The sequence below is a fragment of the Taudactylus pleione genome, unplaced genomic scaffold (assembly GCF_031769625.1).
Source record: "Taudactylus pleione unplaced genomic scaffold, aTauple2 ptg000454l, whole genome shotgun sequence".
In the NCBI taxonomy this organism is placed as follows: Eukaryota; Metazoa; Chordata; class Amphibia; order Anura; family Myobatrachidae; genus Taudactylus; species Taudactylus pleione.
This window is the reverse complement of record NW_028284856.1, coordinates 640,587-662,597: the sequence shown is the minus strand read 5'-3', so window position 1 is coordinate 662,597 and position 22,011 is coordinate 640,587. Positions and strand designations below refer to the sequence as shown.

Below are 22,011 nucleotides of genomic sequence, written 5' to 3'. Positions count from 1 at the left end.
AGAACACAGTGTGAGGAAATCTAACTGTTGAATTCTGTAATATTGTAGAATGGTTATACGCCGCTACACATAGCTGCCAAAAAGAATCAAATGCAGATAGCCACCACCCTACTACACTACGGAGCAGAGACCAACATTCTAACAAAGCAAGGGGTCACCCCGATCCACCTAGCAGCCCAGGAAGGCCATGCCGATATGGTGACACTTCTGCTGAACAAAGAAGCCAATATTCATGTGGGAACAAAGGTGAGATTTGGTCATTAAAGTGAATATAACAACCATGTTTTGGTTAGCTGGAATGTGTAAGGTATTACTGTATGCGCCCCTCCTCCGCTTCCCTTCCTCCCTCTTACCTGTTGATGTACGCAGGGACTGGAGTGGTGGCCGTGGAGGGTCAGGGGTGGTGCTTTATAGCAATAGGCTGCACTACACGGAGGAGGAGGTGTAATGTACGGTCTTTTATCTTAAGGACCACACATTACACCTCCTCCTCCATGCTGTGCAGGGGCCGGGCAGGCTATTGCTATAAAGCAAAGCCCCTGCCCATCCGTGGCACCTTTCAAATGTTTGGGGGGCAAGCTGCCCCCTTGACCCCCACCGTTCCAACGCCCATGATAGAGGACAATGTCATTTCATTGTTCACTGGTCCCAACAAGTAAACCTTCCATTAAAGGGAATTTGTAAATAAGTTTGGAATAGAACTTATACTTATATTGCTTTTTTTGCTATGCTTTATATATTGCCATTGCATGTGTATTGTTTCCCCTTCACTTCCTGTCATTGCATACCTGACTTAAGTAATACACCATAACTAGAATAATATGGCATTGTGGAGTCACCCGATGCGGCAACTCATGGTGTCACCCCCCCCCATGGACCTCCTCCCATATCACGCCATACAGAATCCTTAGCAATGTGCTTAATACAGACCCTGGGATATATCTAAATGTTGCTTTTTGGTCTCTAAAGGTCCCCACACATGGAGCGTTATAGCGCCAAACCGACGGATTGGAACGATATCGCAGCTACATTGTTCCGTGTGTGGGTATGATATCGTTCACTGCGCGCTCCTGTGGGGTCGCCCGTCGCTCCTCCAGATCTTTCATGCTGCACAAGAGATCTGGAGAAGCGATGAACGATCCCATGCAGGTAAGTTATTAAGCTGGATGATGAGTAACATTGAGTGCGCCTGGTAAATGCTGCCATCTTGGCCTGCAGATTTATGTGCTTCAGTGGAGAATTAGTAGGGTTGTGCTTTTGTGGAGCGTGTCATGTGCAAAGTCCCGTTGTTCATGTTCCAGAAATGTCCACACGCAAGTAAGTGCTGTGCAGAGTTGTACATATTTAGATCGCATCTACACTTGCGTCTGGAGAGGCGGACTTGGGGTATAAGGAGCGTTCTCATATTGTCAAAGTTCCGTGAGGGTGTGTTCACACACGTTCCTATGCAGAGCTGGATGTAAGCGAGAGAACACCTTCTTTGGGACTTATCTTTTACACCAAGTACAGAGCAGGTGCCAGTGCTCACTGATGATGATGATGACTAGTAGCAGGCCAGGCACATATGCTAAACACACAGAGATGCATACAGGTCTGAATGTGGGAAGATATATGCAATGTGTTTGGTGCACGCCTCTTTGAGCAGTGTATGTCCATGTTACGTCCATCTCTGCATCAGGCCCACTAGAGCTAAAGTTTTCATGCCACCATGTTAGGCCAGAGCCAAATCACATCTTACAGGTACAGTGCTACTCAACTTTTAAATGTACTCTAACCAAAATAACAACAATGTTTTTATATGAATCAATCTTTTAACTACTGTATGCATTATTTTAATATTTTTGCATAGAATGGGCTGACTCCATTGCACCTTGCAGCCCAGGAGGACAAGGTGAATGTAGCTGACATACTAGCAAAGAACGGGGCCAACCTGGATGCTCAGACAAAGGTAACTGTACAAAAGGGAAACCAATTCAAGTTCCATCAATAAACACTATTTAAATGCAGAAGTCAGGCCAAGATTTCTGGAGTAAGTACCAGGGGCGTTTCTAGAGAGGAGGGGCCCATGTGCAGTCTCCAACACGGGCCCCCTCCTGTCTGTCCGGCGGCCGGCAGCGAGCGCACTGAGCTGTGCACGGCCAACGCCAGAGTTATAGACTCTGGGCACTAGAGTGCGCCCAGAGTCTATAGAGTATGTGCAGGTCACCGTGAAAATGGCGGCCATTTTCCCTGTACTGCGCATGCACAAACGACGGGAAAATGGCTGCGGCGGCCATTTTACAGTCGTTTTTACAGCACCGGACCCCCGTGCCGACGTGGACTCCAGAGTGGTAAGTATTATTATGGATGCAGGGTGTGCCCCGCACACCCTGCACCCTTTGTAGATACGCCTCTGGAATACATTTATTTCTTTTATACCGATGGGACAGAGTTGAGATGGGAAGCAAAAGCAGCCTACAATGCTGAAAATAGCATAATTACTTCTATAAAAGTTATTTAATACTTATTTACGTATACCTTTTATTCTGTCGTGTCTATATATATATATATATATATATATATATATATATAATTATGTTGTCATCTCACGATGAAACGGAAACACTCTCCAGACTTGGTTTAGTAGTTGCAATATTAATCAGTTTTATTAGGCATACCAAATTAATTTGCCGACGTTTCGGTTCTTACTGAACTTTTATCACGGCATCAGTATTCTTAACATCAGAATTGTTAAACTACGGGTAGATACAATAGCGTCAGCTTATGGTCTAACTGGTCCTCTTATATGAACCCAATACAAATTAATTACATCAACACATAATTTATAGGGACACTTAACATATATAAATCATAATTCTAAACATCTGTATGCGCTGAATTTATGGTGTACAGTTGCATCAACTTTTTCTTAAAAGGGCTCATTGTCATGTATATATATATATATATATATATATATGGGTACAACATGGTTAATAGGTTTAACTTATAACTTCTATTCTCTTTATGGTGTGATCATTCATATTATATCTGTTACTAGTTATCCTATATAATTTGCCAGCTTGGCTGTTATATTAAATTAATATATAAGGGATACTGTGTCATAACCTTATAAATGAGGGGAACCATGCTGTGTACATCTATGTTTACACAGATAACCACAATGCTTAGTTGACTCCTAGTCTGTAGAAGGTATATAGGAGGTTATGTGACACTGTAAACATATACTCTAGTTACTTGGTGCTGTGTCTTACCTGTTTCCAGCTGGTCTAGGCTTAAGGCATGCCGTCCTGTGGTAGTAACAGTGCTGGGTATTCCGTTAGAGGTATTTATACCTCTCACCCGGAAGTGCGTCATTCGCGGCTGCCCGAAACCGGAAGTGCTCGCGCGCACTCCCTGTATGGTTCTCAGTTCCAGTGTTGGCTTTAGCGGGGATGTTGTGGTTATCTGTGTAAACATAGATGTACACAGCATGGTTCCCCTCATTTATAAGGTTATGACACAGTATCCCTTATATATTAATTTAATATAACAGCCAAGCTGGCAAATTATATAGGATAACTAGTAACAGATCTAATATGAATGATCACACCATAAAGAGAATAGAAGTTATAAGTTAAACCTATTAACCATGTTGTACCCATATATATATATACATGACAATGAGCCCTTTTAAGAAAAAGTTGATGCAACTGTACACCATAAATTCAGCGCATACAGATGTTTAGAATTATGATTTATATATGTTAAGTGTCCCTATAAATTATGTGTTGATGTAATTAATTTGTATTGGGTTCATATAAGAGGACCAGTTAGACCATAAGCTGACGCTATTGTATCTACCCGTAGTTTAACAATTCTGATGTTAAGAATACTGATGCCGTGATAAAGGTTCAGTAAGAACCGAAACGTCGGCAAATTAATTTGGTATGCCTAATAAAACTGATTAATATTGCAACTACTAAACCAAGTCTGGAGAGTGTTTCCGTTTCATCGTGAGATGACAACATAATTATATATATATGGGAAGCTGAGCTACCCTGGAAAGCACCCCAGCAATAAACGTACACCAGATTGCGAGTGCCGGACAACCACCAATATATATATATATATATATATATATATATATATATATATATGTCTGTGTGTGTATGTATTGGTGTTCACTGCAACTTAAAAATAGACTCAGTCCAGATTTTAGCCATTTACATGTCTGCATTTCCTTTAATTATCTCAAGTCACAATTAATTATTGCTGTTTCTGGTTGTCAGTAAATGAATATATTTTTTCCAGCTGGGTTACACTCCCCTAATCGTAGCCTGTCACTATGGGAACATTAAAATGGTGAACTTCCTTCTGACGCGTGGTGCTGGTGTCAGTGCTAAGACAAAGGTAATGCTTTATATATGACTTGCTGTCTGTTCTAATGCATTGTGCTTGCTTTGCCTATTTAATATTTGTGCCGTAACCCATAACAACCAGAACCTTTATTTCCTAACCTGTGATATAATATCGACAATGATAATCTTATTTTCCTATAGGCTGCAGCATATCTGCACACATTCGCCCTTATTAATAAATAAGCCTCCGTGTCTAACAACATATTGTACTATACATTTCTTTGTTTTACTGCAATTTTTCTAGAATGCGCATAGCTCCCAACATTCCAATTTCTGTAATCTGAATGGGGGCTTTGTGTGTTTGGCGGGGCATATCTGTGTCAGGAGGAAGCATAGCTGGTCACAAGGAGGGGTATGATTAGTGCCTCTACACCGCCGACAGATTAATTTCCTGTATCAATTTGCTCCTATAATGTCCTTTACTAATTATATTTACTGATACAATTTCTTCTAAGAAAGACATTTAATGCATTTTATTGGTGAATTTATTGTCATATCTTCATATGGTCAAAATTAAAAAAAGTAATTACCTTTCCTTTACTGTATAGAATTCCATCCTGAAACTGTTGTGTGCAAGAATGGGGTGTTGCTAGATTAATCCTTTGATAATGGACACATATGAATTACACAGATTCTATGGTTGGCTAACTTCAAGTCTGCACTTCACCTGGCTTTAAGGAGCCGCCGAACCTGTGTAATTCATATGTGAATTAAATGGATACTTTGGCAACACTACAGTAGTTGGGAGGTATGTATTTTGACAAAACCACTACATTCTTGTTACAATTTATATTTGAATAATTAAAATCACCCATTTCACTTTCAGAGTTAATATTTGAATAGTTAAAATGGGATGGGATTATAACGCCAATTAGTTCTTTGGTCTCTTTTTATTCATATACAGTGCATCTGGAAAGTATTCACAATGCTTCACTTTTCCCACTTTTTGTTATGTTACAGCTTTATTCCAAAATGGAATAAATAAATTTTTGTCCTCAAAATTCTGTGTAAAAAGTTTTCTTGCGATTTTTGCAATTAAGAAATCACACGTACATAAGTATTCACAGCCTTTGCTCAATACTTTGTTGATGCACCTTTGGCAGCATTTACAGCCTCAAGTCTTTTTGAATATGATGCCACAAGCTTGGCACAGCTATCTTTGAGCAGTTTCGCCCATTCCTCATTGCAGCACCTCTCAAGCTCCATCAGGTTGGATGGGAAGCGTCAGTGCACAGCCATTTCAGATCTCTCCCGAGATGTTCAATTGGATTCAAGTCTGGGCTCTGGCTGGGCCACTCAAGGACATTCACAGAGTTGTCCTGAAGCCACTCCTTTGATATCTTTGCTGTGTGGTTAGGGTCGTTGTCCTTCTGAAAGATGAACCATCGCCCCAGTCTGAGGTCAAGAGTGCTCTGGAGCCGGTTTTCATCCAGGATGTCTCTGTACATTGCTGCATTCATCTTTCCCTCTATCCTGACTAGTCCCCCAGTTCCTGCCACCACCATGCTTCACTGTAGGGATGGTATTGGCCTGGTGATGAGCGGTGCCTGGTTTGCTCCAAACATAACGCCTGGCATTCACGCCAAGGAGTTCAATCTTTGTCTCATCATTCCAGAGAATTTTGTTTCTCATGGTTTGAGAGTCCTTCAGGTGCATTTTGGAAAACTCCAGGTGGGCTGCCATGTGCTTTTTACTAAGGAGTGGCTTCCGTCTGGCCACTCTAATATACAGGCCTGATTGGTGGATTGCTGCAGAGATGGTGGGTCCTTCTGGAAGGTTCTCCTCTCTCCACAGAGGAATGCTGTAGCTCTGACAGAGTGACCATCAGGTTCTTGGTCACCTCCCTGACTAGGGCCCTTCTTCCCCGATCACTCAGTTTAGACGGCCGGCCAACTCTAGGAAGAGTCCTGATGGTTCCGAACTTCTTCCATTTATGGATTATGGAGACCGCTGTGCTCATTGGTACCTTCAAAGCAGCAGATATTTTTCTGTACCCTTCCCCAGATTTGTGCCTCTAGACAATCCTGTCTCGGAGGTCTACAGACTTCATGCTTGGTGTGTTCTCCGACAAGCACTATCAATTGTGGGACCTTATATAGACAGGGGTATGCCTTTCAAAATCATGTCCAATCAACTGAATTTACCACAGGTGGACTCCAATTAAGCTGTAGGAACATCTCAAGGATGATTAGTGGAAACAGGATGCACCTGAGCTCAATTTTGAGCTTCGTGGAAAAGGCCGTGAATACTTATGTACATGTGATTTCTTAAGGTGCATACACATGTAATGATTTTTTGAACGATTTGTCGTTAATGACGTCGTTATCTTTCAATCGTTCAAAAAAATCGTTCAGTTTCTAAGTTATAACGATGAACGATAATCGTTGTAGCGCGCTCCCATTTGTAGTTTGCATTTGTAGTTCATCGTCCATTTCAGACTGTCCAACATAACGATTTTCATTAAGGGCAGGAACATTTTTACAAGTTCATCGTTGTAAAAATCGTTCATTACACTTCAAAAATCGTTCACTTTTTCAAGGGAAAAATCTGACAGATAATCGTTGGTTATAAAATCGTTACGTGTGTATGCACCTTTAGTGTTTTTGTTTATTCAATTTACAAAAATCCAAAAAAACAAAACAAAACATTTTACATGTTACCCCATTATGCATGCTTAAATGTTTGGAAGTATGCCTGATCTTCCCAAACATGTTATATCCTAGTTAATAAATTAAGACCACAGCATGTGGTATAAATTAACAATAGCAATGTGTTCTACAAGAATGTTAATACTTATTTTATACATTTCATTCTTAAAGGAGAAGTAATTTAAAGTTGTATCCCATTCTAATTTTTAAAAACTGCTGTTCATGCAAATGAGGAAAGTACTGTATGTTGCTAGAACCTTAATTAGCTTTGTCAGATCAATTAATAAAGAGATTATTACACTGCATGTTATGTAGCTTGCAGTGCCTGCATCTTTAGGTAAACTTAAATGTATATACTTATACCCCTTTTCTACCTGGCTCCTATCCAGGACACTGAGCATGGGCACGGGTTGGAGCCAGGTTTTATCTCTTTCACACCGACGGCTGGATCCGGTTTATTTCCCAAGGCCAGCCGTCACACCGGACCTGGATCTTCCGTCACCCGGGTCTTCCGGCTTTAGAGTGGACGCTTGGAAATGATGTAATCTTCAAGCGCTACTGAAGCCAGCCAATTCGCTGGTTTGAGACATGATCATTGTGACCAGGTTGCATCATTTACACTGCACAATAACCCGGCTTCTTCCCGGGTTCAACCCTTATAGTGACTAGGGTTGGACTCAAGGGTCATTCTCCTCGGGTTTTTGTTTTGTCAAGGACCTTTTCTTTATCAAGGACCTGGCAATAACCCGGGTTATTGCAGCAGCGGAAAAGGGATATTTAAGACGTATTTATATTAAAAGAAATACTAAATTGCTCAATACTCGAAAACCTAATGTTCCTTACTGCTGTCATTTGCAGCAATCTCATAACCGGTTTAAGGGCTATTTATCATTGCCCTTAGCTGAGGCAGCTACTCCAATAAGCAGATGTCCTGAAGAAGCCCAAAATGTGTAATTTCGCTGTCAACAGTAGCAGCGAAAGATTACTATTATTATTGGTGCCAGATAGGGTGATTTGAGTATCTCAAAAACTGCTGACCTCTGGGATTTTCACACACAATAATGTTCTAGACTTTAGGTAATAGTGTGCAAAGCAACAAACAAAAATGCCTTCTTAATAAGAGGTCAAAGGTGAATGGCCAGACTAATTAAAGCTAATAGTAAGGTAACAGTCTAAATTAGCCATGTGTTAAAACAGAAGTGCATCTCTGAATTCACAGTACATTGAACCTTGGAGTGAGAGCACAATGGAATATACTGGCCAGAGCCGTAACTAGACTTTTTGGTGCCCTGTGCCAGAGAGAGTACTGGTGCCCCCCATTTTTTAACTAGCGACACAAGATGGTGCACCTGAAAAAGGGCCATGGCTACATGGGGAAGGGCCAGAGAAGAGATAGGGAAAGCCAGGAGATGCTGGGGATAAAAGAAGAGGACACTACTAGTGAGAATGATAATAAACCGAAAACTGACAGGCCCAAAAAGCACCCCCTTCTCTGCGTTGCCCTGTGACAAGGCACTGGTCGCACTACCCTACTTACGGCCCTGATACTGCCACTATATAAGTAATTAATAATAATACAGCAGCAGACGAACACGCCAGGTCCCACTCCTGTCAGCTAATAACAGGAAACTGAGGCTGCAGTTTGCAGAGGCTCAACCAACCTGGGCAGTTGGAGATCGAAAAGCGTTGCCTGGTCAATCGTATCTCGGTATTTTCTGCAACATGTAGATGGTAGGGTCAGAATTTGATGTAAACAATATTACTCCATGGTCCCATCTTGACTTGTTTCAGTGATTCAGGCTAGTAATGGTGTAGGGAATGCTTTCTTGGCCCAAATAAGGCCCATTAATAACAATTAAGCATTGTCTAAATGCAACAGAGTACCTGAGTATTATTGCTGACTATGCGCATTCTTATAAGGCTACAGTCTACCCATCTCTTACTCACCACGTCACTAAGCACACTTTATCTCAAGCTGGTTCCACAACCTGACAGTGAGTTAAGTGTACTCTAAAGGTCTCCACAGTCACCAGATCTCAATCCAGTACAGCACCTTTGGGATCTATCCATAATTTATGCATCCAACAAATCTGCAGCTACATGGACCAGAATCTCTAAAGCTGGGCATACATTTTCAGATAAAATGTCTGTCAGACCAACTGACATTTTATCTGACATCCTTAAAGCCAGCATATATTGTGGCCATACACAGTAAGATATTTCAGTGTATGGCCACAGTATCTGTGTTTCTCCCTTTCCTCCCCTGTGCATATACTGCCAGATGCAGCCAACCAATGATTGGATCAGTCGGGCATGTTGGAAGATTTTTCCTGCCCAACTGTCTGATCATCGTTGATCTGTTGCGACCATGCACTATGCAATTATTTCCCGATCTGCCGATAATCTGTAGATCTGACTGATAATTGCATATTGTATGCCCGGGTTAAGGAATGCTTCCAGTACCTTGTTAAATCCATGCAACTGAAAATTGAGGTTGTTTTGGAGCAAAGGAGGATCCTACCCAGTACTGGAAAGGTGGACCTAATAAAGTGGCCATTAAGTGTAATCCCAACATACTGTAATAACATGCTTTTAACATGGCAAAAGAAAATATAATCTCTTAAATACAGTAGCATTGGGAAATTTCTTTATATGGCTGAAAATGCTGTGTACAGATTGTTGGACTTAAACACACTGAGATCATGACATCTGCATTTTATAATATAATAATAAACACTATATAAACAGATTGACTGAATATGCACCTCTTTGCTATTTAAGCTATTTGACCCACATCTGCAATTGTGCATTTAATATTTGCTGGTGCATCACTAGGAGATAATCATACTTTCTATGAACAGGGCGGAAGTCTCTAATGAAAACGTCACTCTAATGTTTAGTTTTTGAAATCACTCTAATTTTTTTCTATGTATTTTTTTCCACATACAGAATGGCTACACACCTTTACATCAAGCTGCTCAGCAAGGACATACTCACATTATAAATGTTCTACTCCAACACGGAGCAAAGCCGAATGCTACTACTGCAGTAAGATCATTATTATTTATTTTTACCAATCTTATTTTTAAATCCATGTTTTTCAGTTGTTAACTGTTTATTTAAAAAATGAGGTTCTAATCTTTCATTTTATATAGCACTATTATTTTCTATACTGTGCAAAGCTGTAACATATGTGTGATTGTATTACAGGACTAATAAACCTCAATTTGTTTTAAAAGGTTGTTTTTAGAAGGTTGAGTGATAAGAGATTCCTTTAATAAAAAGTAAAACAAAATACAGATTAATTAATCATAGTGCAGTGTGACATACAAAGCCCTATATACGTACAAGATTGCCCCCGTCCCATGCCTACAATACAGGGGTTATATTACCATGATGTATAACAGATAGTAGAGAATAAAGGACATGTGTATGTGTCTTTGACTCGCATATTCCTGACACAGGAGTACCAAGAACAATGCAATGTATAACACTCTTTGTTAGATATATTCGCACATATTCCATCTTTAATAGAAATAGTCTGTTTAATTTAATTGAATCCTTATCATTAAGTCTTAAAAGTTGATTTATTCTTACTTGAGATAATCATTTCTTTGCCAAAATTGCTGACAGAGGACAAAAATGTCACATACAAGCTCTGTGTTTTGTTGTGTAACAAGTGAAAAATTAAAATGCGTTGCTGCAGGCAAACATTGGGAGTTAAGCTGGGTACACACTAAACAATGTGTGTATCCAGCGATCTGAGGGGGTGACCCCCCCCACCGACTGGCCGACACATTGGGTGGCCTGTACACATTACACCATCCGGTGCCCGACTGCCCAATATGTCGGCCCCTGCTGCGTCCCACTGCATGGAGTCGTCAGCCGCAACGACAGAATGAGCTGCATGTAGGGCCGATCTGACGATGAGACTGACAACCCCACGGGAGCACACACTGCCTGACATAGTGGGTACACACTGCACGATTTGAACGATATTGTCGTTCCGATCTGTCGGAAATCGGCAAATTGCCCGAAATACAGTGGCGTAACTAGGGAATTTGGACCCCAGGGCAAATGTAAAAATGGAGCCCCCCCCCCCCCCTATGTGTGCACGTCGAAGGTGCGTGCGGCAAAAAATAGGCGTGGTCACTTAAAAATGGACGTGTCAACATGACACACCCCTTTATCGTCGCTCTGAACATTCCTTTCCATATGCACTTTAACCCCAGTAGTGTCCCTTATACAGTACCCCCAGTATGCAATGTCCCCAGTTGTGGTCCCTCTTATGCAGGCCCATAGTAGTGCCCCTTATACAGTACCCCCAGTGGTGGTCCCCCTTATGCAGCCCCCAATTAGTTCTTCTTATACAGTACTCCCAGTATGCAATGCCCCCAGTAGTGGTCCCCCTTATGCAGCCCCTCATTAGTTCCCCTTATTCAGTACCCCAGTAGTGGTCTCCCTTATGCAGTGCCCCCCCCTATGAAGTGCCCCCAGTAGTGGTCCCCCTTATGCAGTGCTCCTTTATATAGTGCCCCCAGCAGTAGTCCCCCCTTTATGCAATGCCCCCAGTAGTGGTCCCCCTTATGCAGGCCCCCTGTAGTTTTCCTCCCTATTCAGTGCCACCAGTAGTAGTCCCCTAGTAGTAAGCCCCTTATATAGTGCCCCCAGTAGTAGTTCCGCCCCCCCCCTCCCGATGCAGTGCCCCCAATAGTAGTCCCCCCCCAGTTGTAGTTCCCAGCAGTGCCTCACCCCCAGTAGTGGTCCCCCCCCAGTAGTGGTCCCCCCAGTGATGGTCCCCCCCTGTAATGGTGCCCCCAGTAGTGCTCCCCCCCTGTAATGGTGCCCCCAGTAGTGGTTCCCCCCTGTCATTGGGTCCCCCAGTAGTGGTCCCCCTGTAATGGTGCCCCTAGTAGCGGTCCCCCCTTGAAATGGTGCCCCCCCCCGATGTGCAGACACACAATACAAGTAAAAAAAAAAATACACTTACCTGAATCCACGCTCCGGCTCCAGCCACTGCTCCCAGCGCCACACGTCAGTCCTCCCGGGCTGGTGCGCTCTGCATTATGGGAGAGACGTCATGACATAATGAAGTCTCTCCCATTACCCACTGCAGGAGCCGACTCTTGCAGTGGGAGCTCAGCAGTCAATGAGTCTGTCTGACTCTCTTTGCTTGCTGGTTAACACAGACATCGCTGCCGCGTGGCGGTGATGTGTGTGCAGCAGCCAATGAGAGTCTGTCTGACTCTCATTGAATGCTGAACTTCCACTGCAAGAGCCGGCTCCTTTCCGGCTCCTGCAGTGGGTAATGGGAGAGACGTCATGATGTCACACACTGTGGTCGGCGCTACACTGCCTAACTAGGACGGGTCGGTACCGTGGCCGGCGGTACCCCCCGCGCCACCGGTCCTACGGCGCCCAGGGCACACAACCTGCTCGACCCCCCTTAGTTACGCCACTGCCGAAATATCATCTAATGTGTACCCAGCTTTAGAGACAGTCAGTGATCGGCACAGGGCGAGAAAGAGAACAAGGTATTGTATACAATAAACTACAGGGGGCACAATGATATACTGCACAGGCCGCTTTCTCTCATTAGCCCCATAGTCTCTATTATACTGAGCTGAGCTTCGTTTCCAGACACGAAAATTGCAACACTGCAGATGGACAGAAAAATAGCAACAAAGTTAAAAAAGAGAAGCCAGCAAACAACAGGCTATATAATACCGTTACTGGCGTTTTCATGCATGTTGGGTATGCATGTTTCCATTATGTGGGAAAGCTTACTGCTTTGTTCATTTGGTATCTTCTGGATTATACAATCTGTGTACTCACTGTCTATAGCACTGACAGCGACACAGTTGTCTTCTTGTCAGCTTAGTTATGTTTCTATCACATCTCTGCTATGAGATATCAGTGTGATTGGCTATAGCGGTTGCTCTGACCCCTGTTTGGCTGGTATGCTGTGGGTTGCTAGGCTCTGTGATTTGAAATGTTGCTAGGGGTGTGTTACTTTACTTGGCGCCGTTTCTCCCTTATAAACTGAGGGCTTTATAGCTACTCTATTGCCGTAACAAAGATCTGTGACCCAGATCGCTGCAACTGCTGTTGGTTTACTGGTTTTGCTTCATGGACTATTAAAGGCCATTTTTGGGACATAGGGCCTGATTCAGAGCCGGTCGCTATTTGCGCTCGTTCGTTCCAAAAAAAGGGGTGGCTATTCAAATGAACCGTTCGCTCTTTGCGGTCTGTTCACCCCTCTATGTCTGAACGAGCGAACAAAACTTGCGGTCGTTTTTTGGATAACTACGCCCCCTGGCCGCTCGCATCCTACGTCATGTCCGCTATTTATTAGATTAATCGAGTACATCGACCAGTGTATGAACTGCTCGCTATTCTTGTGGTTGGTTTTTCCTACCACAAATTTGCGAGCAGTTCTGACTATAAAATAACCCAGTGACATGGTCAGTGACGCTGCTGTATTAATTATGCACACCCATAAAACGCCCGTTTTGACCTTTAAGCACGCCTGCGTTCTGATCTCCACTCCCCGTTTTCAAGCACTTTCCCCTGTTACCACCCACATACGCCTCCTCCTGTCAATCATATTAGCAGGCATTCGCTATTTAGCGAACAAACGATTTTCGGCCGCACTGACTGATTCGCGCATGCGTATTACGATCCGTACGCATGCGCAGTTGGGCAAACATCGCTCGGAACGAACGAGCGGCCGCTTACGAGCGGCTCTGAATCAGGCCCATAGTTTGCTGTTTGCTGGTTTCTCGTGTTCAAACATATAAACTAATGTGAAAGTTTGTTTTTCTTTTATTTTGTTATTGCGTATTTAAATTGAGCTTTTAGGGTATTGTAGCATACCTCCCAACATGACCCTCTCCAGGAGGGACATTGCTCTGGTCCTGGGCTTCCCTGGTAAGAGGTGGGGCTGCAGCGCAGTTCAAAATTCAAATAGGGGAGCCACAACAACTGTCATTTCACACGCTGCCAAACATCACTGGCTGGGACTCACTGGCAGTTGGTGTGACTCCCCTATTTGAATTTTGGACTGTGCTGCAGCCCCACCTCTGGAGCTGCCACAAAGCATAAATTACCAGGGAAGTCCAGGACCAGAGCATTGTGTCCCTCCTGGAACGGGTCATGTTGGGAGGTATGTTGTAGTGGTTGGCAGATCTGTGGCAGTGTTTTATATTCTACTGTATGGATAAAAGACATTGGGACTGAAGCAGAGATTACAAGTCAGATGCAGTTGCAACTATGCATAGCCTGAAATTACATCACCACGCCTTCTTTGAATTTAGCCTACTGAAGAATGGCCAGTTATTATGGCATCACAAGTGTTATGTAGTGCCGTACATAGTGTATAGTACATACATAAAGTACATGCATAGTATATGGGTGATCACAAATGTGCACAATTAACATGCGCAGTTCACATAATTGCACAAAAGCTTACATTCTGCAGGGGCAATGGGTGGACACTCAAAGAGAGAGAGGAGACAAGTTGGGTATTGCACAAGCAAAACTTAGAAGGAGGGGTGCTAGGCTTGGGTGAAGGGATGAGTTTTTAGGTTTCATTTGAAGGCAGGAAGGCTGGGTGAGTGTCTGAGAGCATGGGAGGGCAGTAGACAAATCCTGGAGTCTGGTGTGGGAGGAGGTGATGAGGGAGGAGCAGAGGAGACAGTCATTGACAGAGCAAAATAAGCAGGACAGTGTGTGCGTGGGAATGAGACCTGAGAAGTGATAGAGGGGAGGATCCTGATCTTCTTGGAGACATAAACGGCAGGATTACGAGAGGAACTGAATGCTAGAAGAGAAAGAGAGGGTCGAGAGGAGGATGATACCTAGATGAAGATATTGTCAACGGGAAGAAGAGGTGCCTTGGTGGGATGAAAAACAACTTTTATTTTAGAAATTCAGAGTTTTAGGAATAAGTGGCCATCCAAGTGGAGATGGCCAACAAACAGCCGGAGATGCAGGAGTGGGCAAGAGATTAAATGTCATGGTGAAAAGAGGTAAATGTGGGTGTCATTGGCTACATGTGTTATTGGGGATTGAAGGAGCTGATGGATATACCAAAGGAAGAGGTGTAGTGGAAGAAGAGGATAGAGCCGAGGATAGAGCCTTGGTAGATGTGAAGAGGTAGGGGAAAGGAGGGAAGGTGGAGGTACAGTAGGTGTGGAGACAGGCGGGATAAGAACTATGACAGTGCAGTTTCATGGAGGCTAAGAGAGTGGAGGATTTGTAGGAGGAGCTGGTGCTTGACAGTGTCAAATAGACAATTACAACTCAGTAGCAAGTGCAGATGGGTACTACTCTGAATTACCCATACTTTTGTATGCTTGGTTCCAATACATTGCAAAAATCTGATTGGCAACATGCTCATACTATATGCATCCTGTTCTAGGATTTTGGGGACCTATTTCAATGGCTTTAATATGAATTGGAAGACTTCAAATAAAGAGTTTAGCTATTATACAGATTATTGCTTGGATATAGGGCTGGATTAGATGTAGACATAGTAGAGATGTCTCTATTCTTTACATTTGCATAATATGTTTTTCCTTTGTTAGCTGTATGAGGGATGAATCATAAGCCTGTTTGCCCTATTTTATTGTAGGTTCTGCTTATGTTCTCTCACCCGAGCGGAGGGGGGGGGGGTATACTAGGTACAAAGTTAAACCTCCTCAGTATTCCCTGTTTAAGAAATGAGAAAATGTTTACATTATGTTGCACAATGTTAATTATTCTGTTCCACTACTTCCTGTTTTTCGATGGGACAAGCAAGACTGTAGGTTACTCACTACTGTAATGTAACTCAGCTGTGTTAGTGGCAGGTCAGAGTATATTGTGTGGGAATTTACCATTTGATTCTACTAGCAAGTATCTGTTTTTTAATGGCAAGGGTACTAAAGTCAGGTGTTTCTGAGTCAGGATTTTATTGGTTTATACTGTACTTTGTTATTTTGCGGTTGGTAGACGAAGACTTTCCTGTATGGAAATGACTTGTACTTCTTCCTAATGACTGTCAGATGTGTTTATGATGTAGTTTTATTTTTCTTAAGGGAGCGCTTAGATAAGATTAATTCAATTATGGCAGAAGCTGACACTGGTGCTCCTCTGTTTCATACAATAACAGTCACTCTGAAAACATATTCCAGATTAGTCCATATATAGTTCAGATACATCATTACAGTCATCCTGCTTTGGAGGCATCTTATGTATCTAGCATTTAAGGCAAATTGTTGCTGGTGCGTGACAGCCTTAAAGCAGACAGAACATTTTTATGCAAAGAAGCTGGCAGATGTCAGTGTGTTGTGTTGCTATGGGGATTAGAGCAGCACAGACAGACTTCTGAAGTGAACTACACATTACTGTAGCGCTTTTTCCTGTGCTCGGCTCCATGTTTTGGATGGAAAGGCTGGCTCTTTTACAGTGCTGTGTGTGATATAATTGACTCCCACTCTCCCCCCATCTCATCTTCCCCTGCAGAATGGCAATACTGCCCTTGCAATTGCCAGACGCCTGGGATACATCTCTGTGGTGGATACACTGAAAGTTGTCACTGAGGAGATTGTCACAACCACAACTGTGAGTACTACTTTATCTTCAGTTTTTACAAGAAATCCATTGTTGAATGTGCTAGACTGACATTAATAGACAGTCAGTGACCTCATCTGTTCTGTTAGTGTGGGTGTGCGCTGATTTAAAAGTTCGATGTGTCCGTTTTGTAATGTAGATGGCCACAGAAATGCACTTATGCTATTAGTGTGGCCTCCAGCTTCTTTAGGATTTTATATCCAACTTTTGTTTCACATGATCACCGATTTATTAGGATCTGGACCGATAACACGGAATGAAAATATTTATATGTACTTCTTGAAGAAACTTAATTGCAAAAACCAAGCTCAAAACAGAAGTCCACAATTCTGCTAGATGTCATAATGCTTGCAATATAACTATATCCAATTAACCAGTTCATGGATGTTTTCTTCTTTTTCTACCAATCACACTGGAATTTTTATATAGGCTAATGTAGTCATTTATAAACAATTCATGTTTTATATACGCTGCATTTCCTCTTTATCCTATTAATATGGGTTAAATTCCTACAAATTGGAAACAGGCAGCTTGACATCATCAGATGCAGCATCGACAGTACATTAGACTGATTCCACCAATGTTCTCTTCTGCTAATAATCAGCAGTGAACAGATTGTTCATGTCACTGTTGCAATCAGTATCTCTTTACTAATATTCTTTTTTTGCTGTTCACTTGGATTGTCCGTGCAGCATGTGACAGCCCAGTGATTGGACTGTTCACATCGGGTGGCTGTTGCCTAGATGCACAAAAAATGTGATGACTTTTCACACACCACCATTAGCACAAACCACGCATACAAATTTTACTGTAAAACATTTCAGCTGTTGTTAATTTAAATCAGTCACTGACTGCTTGTGTGTTATGTGCGTTGTAGTATTAATGGCTAGTTACCTATCAGTCTGCTAAATGGACTTTGTTGTATTTACAGGCTAGTAGTTAAAATAATCTCTCCCGTAGAACTATAGTCAACTGAAATAGAGCACTGCTGACAAAGAGATTATTTAGTATTTTATATGTTTTGTAATGCAGCAGATTATTGTTTTTATGTTACTAATTAAATTGGCAGATTGCCACTTTTCACTACATTTTCAAAGAAAACCTTGGCACTGCCGCTGCATAATTATATGGCTGTCACCAGCTTAGTTTTACTTCTTTACATAAATGAGCGAAATCAGAGCCAGGCTAACTTTTCCCAAGTTTAAACATTTCTGATTGGCCTCCATACAAGCCGTAAAGCGGGGTTCTTGCCAAATCAGCACTATATGCATGAATCCCAGTCCCCACCTCCCCCTCCTTTGCCCAACTTCAGTGCTGCCCACCTGCCGGCTGTTTGTACTATCTTTATCTAGGAAAATCTGTCACAGATTTGTTGAAAAGAGACAAACACATTTTAACTCATCAATAGCTGGAAACACCCTAGCTGATTTTGTGACAATTTAGAAGTGTTCATATAGAGTATATATGATGTAAGTCTGCTGTAAAGAGATGTGTACAGATATAATCATTTCAAGTAATGAAGATGTATTGACACAGTATGTGTTTAATATTTTTTTTACATATTGAGGTTAGTTTTACTGTAGTGTTCTCCAGTGCACATATTCTGCTTGTTACTGTCCCTATGTGCTCATTCATCCTATCAGTCAAATCTGTTTTACGATAACAAAGTAAAAATAGTTACGTAAACACATTACTAGACACATAAAAAGTGTATATAAGAAAAAGTAAAATGAACACAATGTGTATAAACCTTAAGTCAACATCAGCCTGATACACTTAGCGATGTTTAGTGGAAACCGGTACATTTACTGTACTTTACTGCAATGAGGATGTGGGTGTGGGCCAATCAGAAGCTCACCTCTGAGCACGAATAAGTGAAAAGTGTAAAGCTGCAGAGCCAAGGCTTTTCTGTAATGTCATGCTCCTATTTTTCCAAATGTGCACCTAGTGTAACAGAAAAGTGTGTAGATTTTCATCCTAATATGGCAGCATTTGTGGAATTGTGAAGACTTGCACACAATGATGGAAGCAGGTCATGCAACTACTCGTGCGAAATGATCTTCAAATGTGCGGGGAGGAACTACGTTCAGTAAAGTAGTGGCGATTACACATGCACAGAGACATTCCGTGTGTTATGGGAGGGTACACAGTATTTTACATCTGCAAGTTAATTACACTCTGCACCCCCTCCCAGATCCTGGAAATAGGTAACTCCCCTAGTACCTAACGATAAACCTAACCCCTGATACTTACCTTCGGGATGCCGGTGATCGGTATACTGGAGCCAGGATCCCAACTGCTGTTGGGATTCTGGTGCCAGTAATTAGGCTGTCTGCTGACTGACTACATCCCATGGAAACTGGGTCTCTTCTCTATAATTATAATGGGATGCCCTTCTGCAGGGAAATACTTTATAGATGTACTTCAGCCAATGTAATAATGAAATGAAGACAGTCCCAAATGGCCATCACCATCTTCATTCATTTAGGCCATAAATGAGGCCTAAATTAATGGTAGTAGTATATACAGTAGTTTTCAAGAGAAATACAGAAAAGAGTAACTGTATAAACAGCTCCTAAAGTGGTAGGAGCTAGGGCATTTTTATGATTGAGCTCAGCGCATTTTCTGGAGAATCTGCCAACTTTAAAAACTACATATGTGCCCTTGCTCATCTAGCCTCAGTGCGCCATGCAGCGCAATATGCCCGGAGTGAGTGAGTCATCAGAGACTGCTAGCGCCGGGCGTCTTTTTTTGCCAAAAATGTGACTAGTACACACCAGCAGAGTGTGCAGATTAATGTGATATGTGACACTTGTATATCTGTGGGCACCTGAGCCTGTAGATGAACCACAACGGAACTTGGAGTGAAAAAAGCTGCAGCCGCTACATTGTAGCACTTCGTATACAGAATCAGGGACTCAGGTGAACACAGATATATAAGCGTCACATATCAAATTAATCCACACAGTCTGCTGGTGCATCCCTGTCACCTCACATTGCGACGTAGACGCACTTTCGGCTAGAAAAGACGCAAAAAAACATGCCTGATACTAGCAGAGTCTCACAGGACCAGGCGTGCCATAGAATCATCTTGGAGCATTGCGAGCCTGCAGATATACATAACATTTATTGTGTATTTTCTAAGGTATCCAATAGCAATAAAATTAAAAAAACTTCATAGATCATATAAAATATTGGTAAAACAAATCAGAAAGGAATCAAGAAAAAGATAGAAATATCTTGTGTTATAGTTGCAGGAAGATGTGCATATCAGCATGTAAAGGAGGTCTGAGGTTGGCCTACCAGTTTAACAGGCCCATGTGAATAGGTTACTATGCTGCTACTGTACATGTGACCCTTCCATTTGTTAGCCATATGTTACAGCCTCTACTAACATATTATATTAAGGAAGGAGCAAATAAATTACCAATATACATAGATATCAACATCCTGTATGATCAGTGCTGGCTTAGTTTCCTCCTGATTATTTTTCCTAATGCATTAATGCGATGATTCACCCTACTATGGGATGCTGTAGAATCATATTGTAATATACGGAAATACATCTTCTTACCATTTGCTGATGTTGGTCTTGTTTGTGCAGACTGTAACAGAGAAGCATAAGCTGAATGTGCCTGAGACAATGACTGAGGTACTGGACGTCTCAGATGAAGAAGGTGGGTTCTGTTATATATTCATGTTTACAGTAAAGCACAACAGTTGTTTTTTGCATAGTTCTGCAATATGGAATGTAACCATGATTGAGCATCACATGTAGTTTAGGGTCAGATAACATCTGTCCCTAATACCATAACATGTGACCAGGTAGGGAGACTATGTGGTGTGGCTGGTGATGATACTACTGTACTTATTCTATATGAAGCCTGATGAGTAAGTAGTTGCTGCAGTGTAAATGTTTGAATGTTTAGAATATAATAATGGGCGTTTGTCCTCCTAAATATAGAATACAAACTCCACGTTCAGTCTTTGGATGAGTTGGAAGGTGTCACTGCCTTTCTTTCATCCTGATCTTTGTATCTTGTTGTAGCTTTGCTGTTAGATGTAAAATGTACATTATCCTTATCTAAGTCTGCAGTAACTGAACTGAAAGCTGATGCAGTGACGTAGGCCTGAGTCTACCAGGCGGAAAGTCTTTGCAATTATTTTACTGAATATTGAAATTGTTTTATTGGATATATTTTCACTCATAGTTTTTCTGCTAAAATTGGTCTATATTAAAGTAGTTTTGAATGTCAGCAAATGTTAAAGGAAGAAATTTCAATTTACTGTACTTGGGATATGAAGAATCACATAATATATAATCTTAACAGAAGGGGAATGTAAAGATAAGACAACTCCCAGACAATATTTCCCCACCCCCAAAGTCACATTATTGTACAGCCACCATGTATATTATATGCGTTGCTACTGACACTTTTTTTAGCCTTGACCTGTTATAAATATTTGGTTTCGGACATATTTTAATCTGTTCTTTATAAAGTAAATCTGTGTTCGCTAGCCTAAAGCATACCTACTATCAGTAGATCAACTCAGTCTGTGCTCAGGGTCTCTGCTTCGCCATCTTATAGGGCTAAGATTAATAAAAATGTGCTGTAATATCTGTGCAATCACACCAAATTCACTTATTCTAAGTATTAAATCCCCAGTCTTTTCATGCATTGAGGGCGGCCAGGGTTCTAACGCCTTGTCCGGTGAGGCAGAGCCATGATATTGGGAGAGGTTGTGGCGTGTTCCTTACTAGCTAATATAAAAGAGGCTGTGCGAGATAATTGAAAAATTCTGAGCATTGTTCCCTTTATTACTGCATGAGGGTTCAGGAGTAATTTGTAGCAAGAAACCTGCAGATGACATCTGTATCCTTATTCTAAAAAAGTGTTAGCAGTTTGTAATAAATATTGGAGCATAGGGCATAACACATCCTATTACGCGATATTCCAATCAGAATGCATCATATGAATGAATACGTTGTTACTTGCTAATACATATCCCTCCTATGACTTGTATTATCATTACCATTTTGGAAAGGCTTAAAGGTGGCAGAGTTGTGGGTCTTTTTTCCATATTTTCCTGCAGCTCCATCCAGCAGTTCCTCCCAGTAAGCAGTCACAGGGCCTGATTCAGAGATGTACGGTAATGCAATTGTATCTGCAATCTCTCCTGACACGCTGAGAGCGCTCATGCTCAGAAGGAGATGGCATTGGCTAATTTATGCACGCCCATGACACAGAGCTTATATGGCCCCAACACACCTGCCTTTACCTAGCCACCTCCCCTGTTACCTCCCCAAATGCTGACTTTCTGTCACTCACTTTGAGAGTGAATCCTCTGTG

General features: G+C 42.0%; 1 protein-coding gene across 14 annotated transcripts in view; it reads left to right on the top strand.

Annotated features, from left to right (window-relative positions):
- Window positions 1-22,011, top strand: part of ANK2 (ankyrin 2) — a 696,877-nt gene that overhangs the window by 540,015 nt on the left and 134,851 nt on the right. For all 14 annotated transcript variants that reach the window (XM_088448313.1, XM_088448312.1, XM_088448319.1 and 11 more), the window contains 6 exons: window positions 49-246; window positions 1,850-1,948; window positions 4,291-4,389; window positions 9,995-10,093; window positions 16,553-16,651; window positions 20,265-20,337. In XM_088448313.1, coding sequence (XP_088304439.1) covers window positions 49-246; window positions 1,850-1,948; window positions 4,291-4,389; window positions 9,995-10,093; window positions 16,553-16,651; window positions 20,265-20,337 — 667 coding nt within the window. The remainder of the gene's footprint in view (window positions 1-48; window positions 247-1,849; window positions 1,949-4,290; window positions 4,390-9,994; window positions 10,094-16,552; window positions 16,652-20,264; window positions 20,338-22,011) is intronic.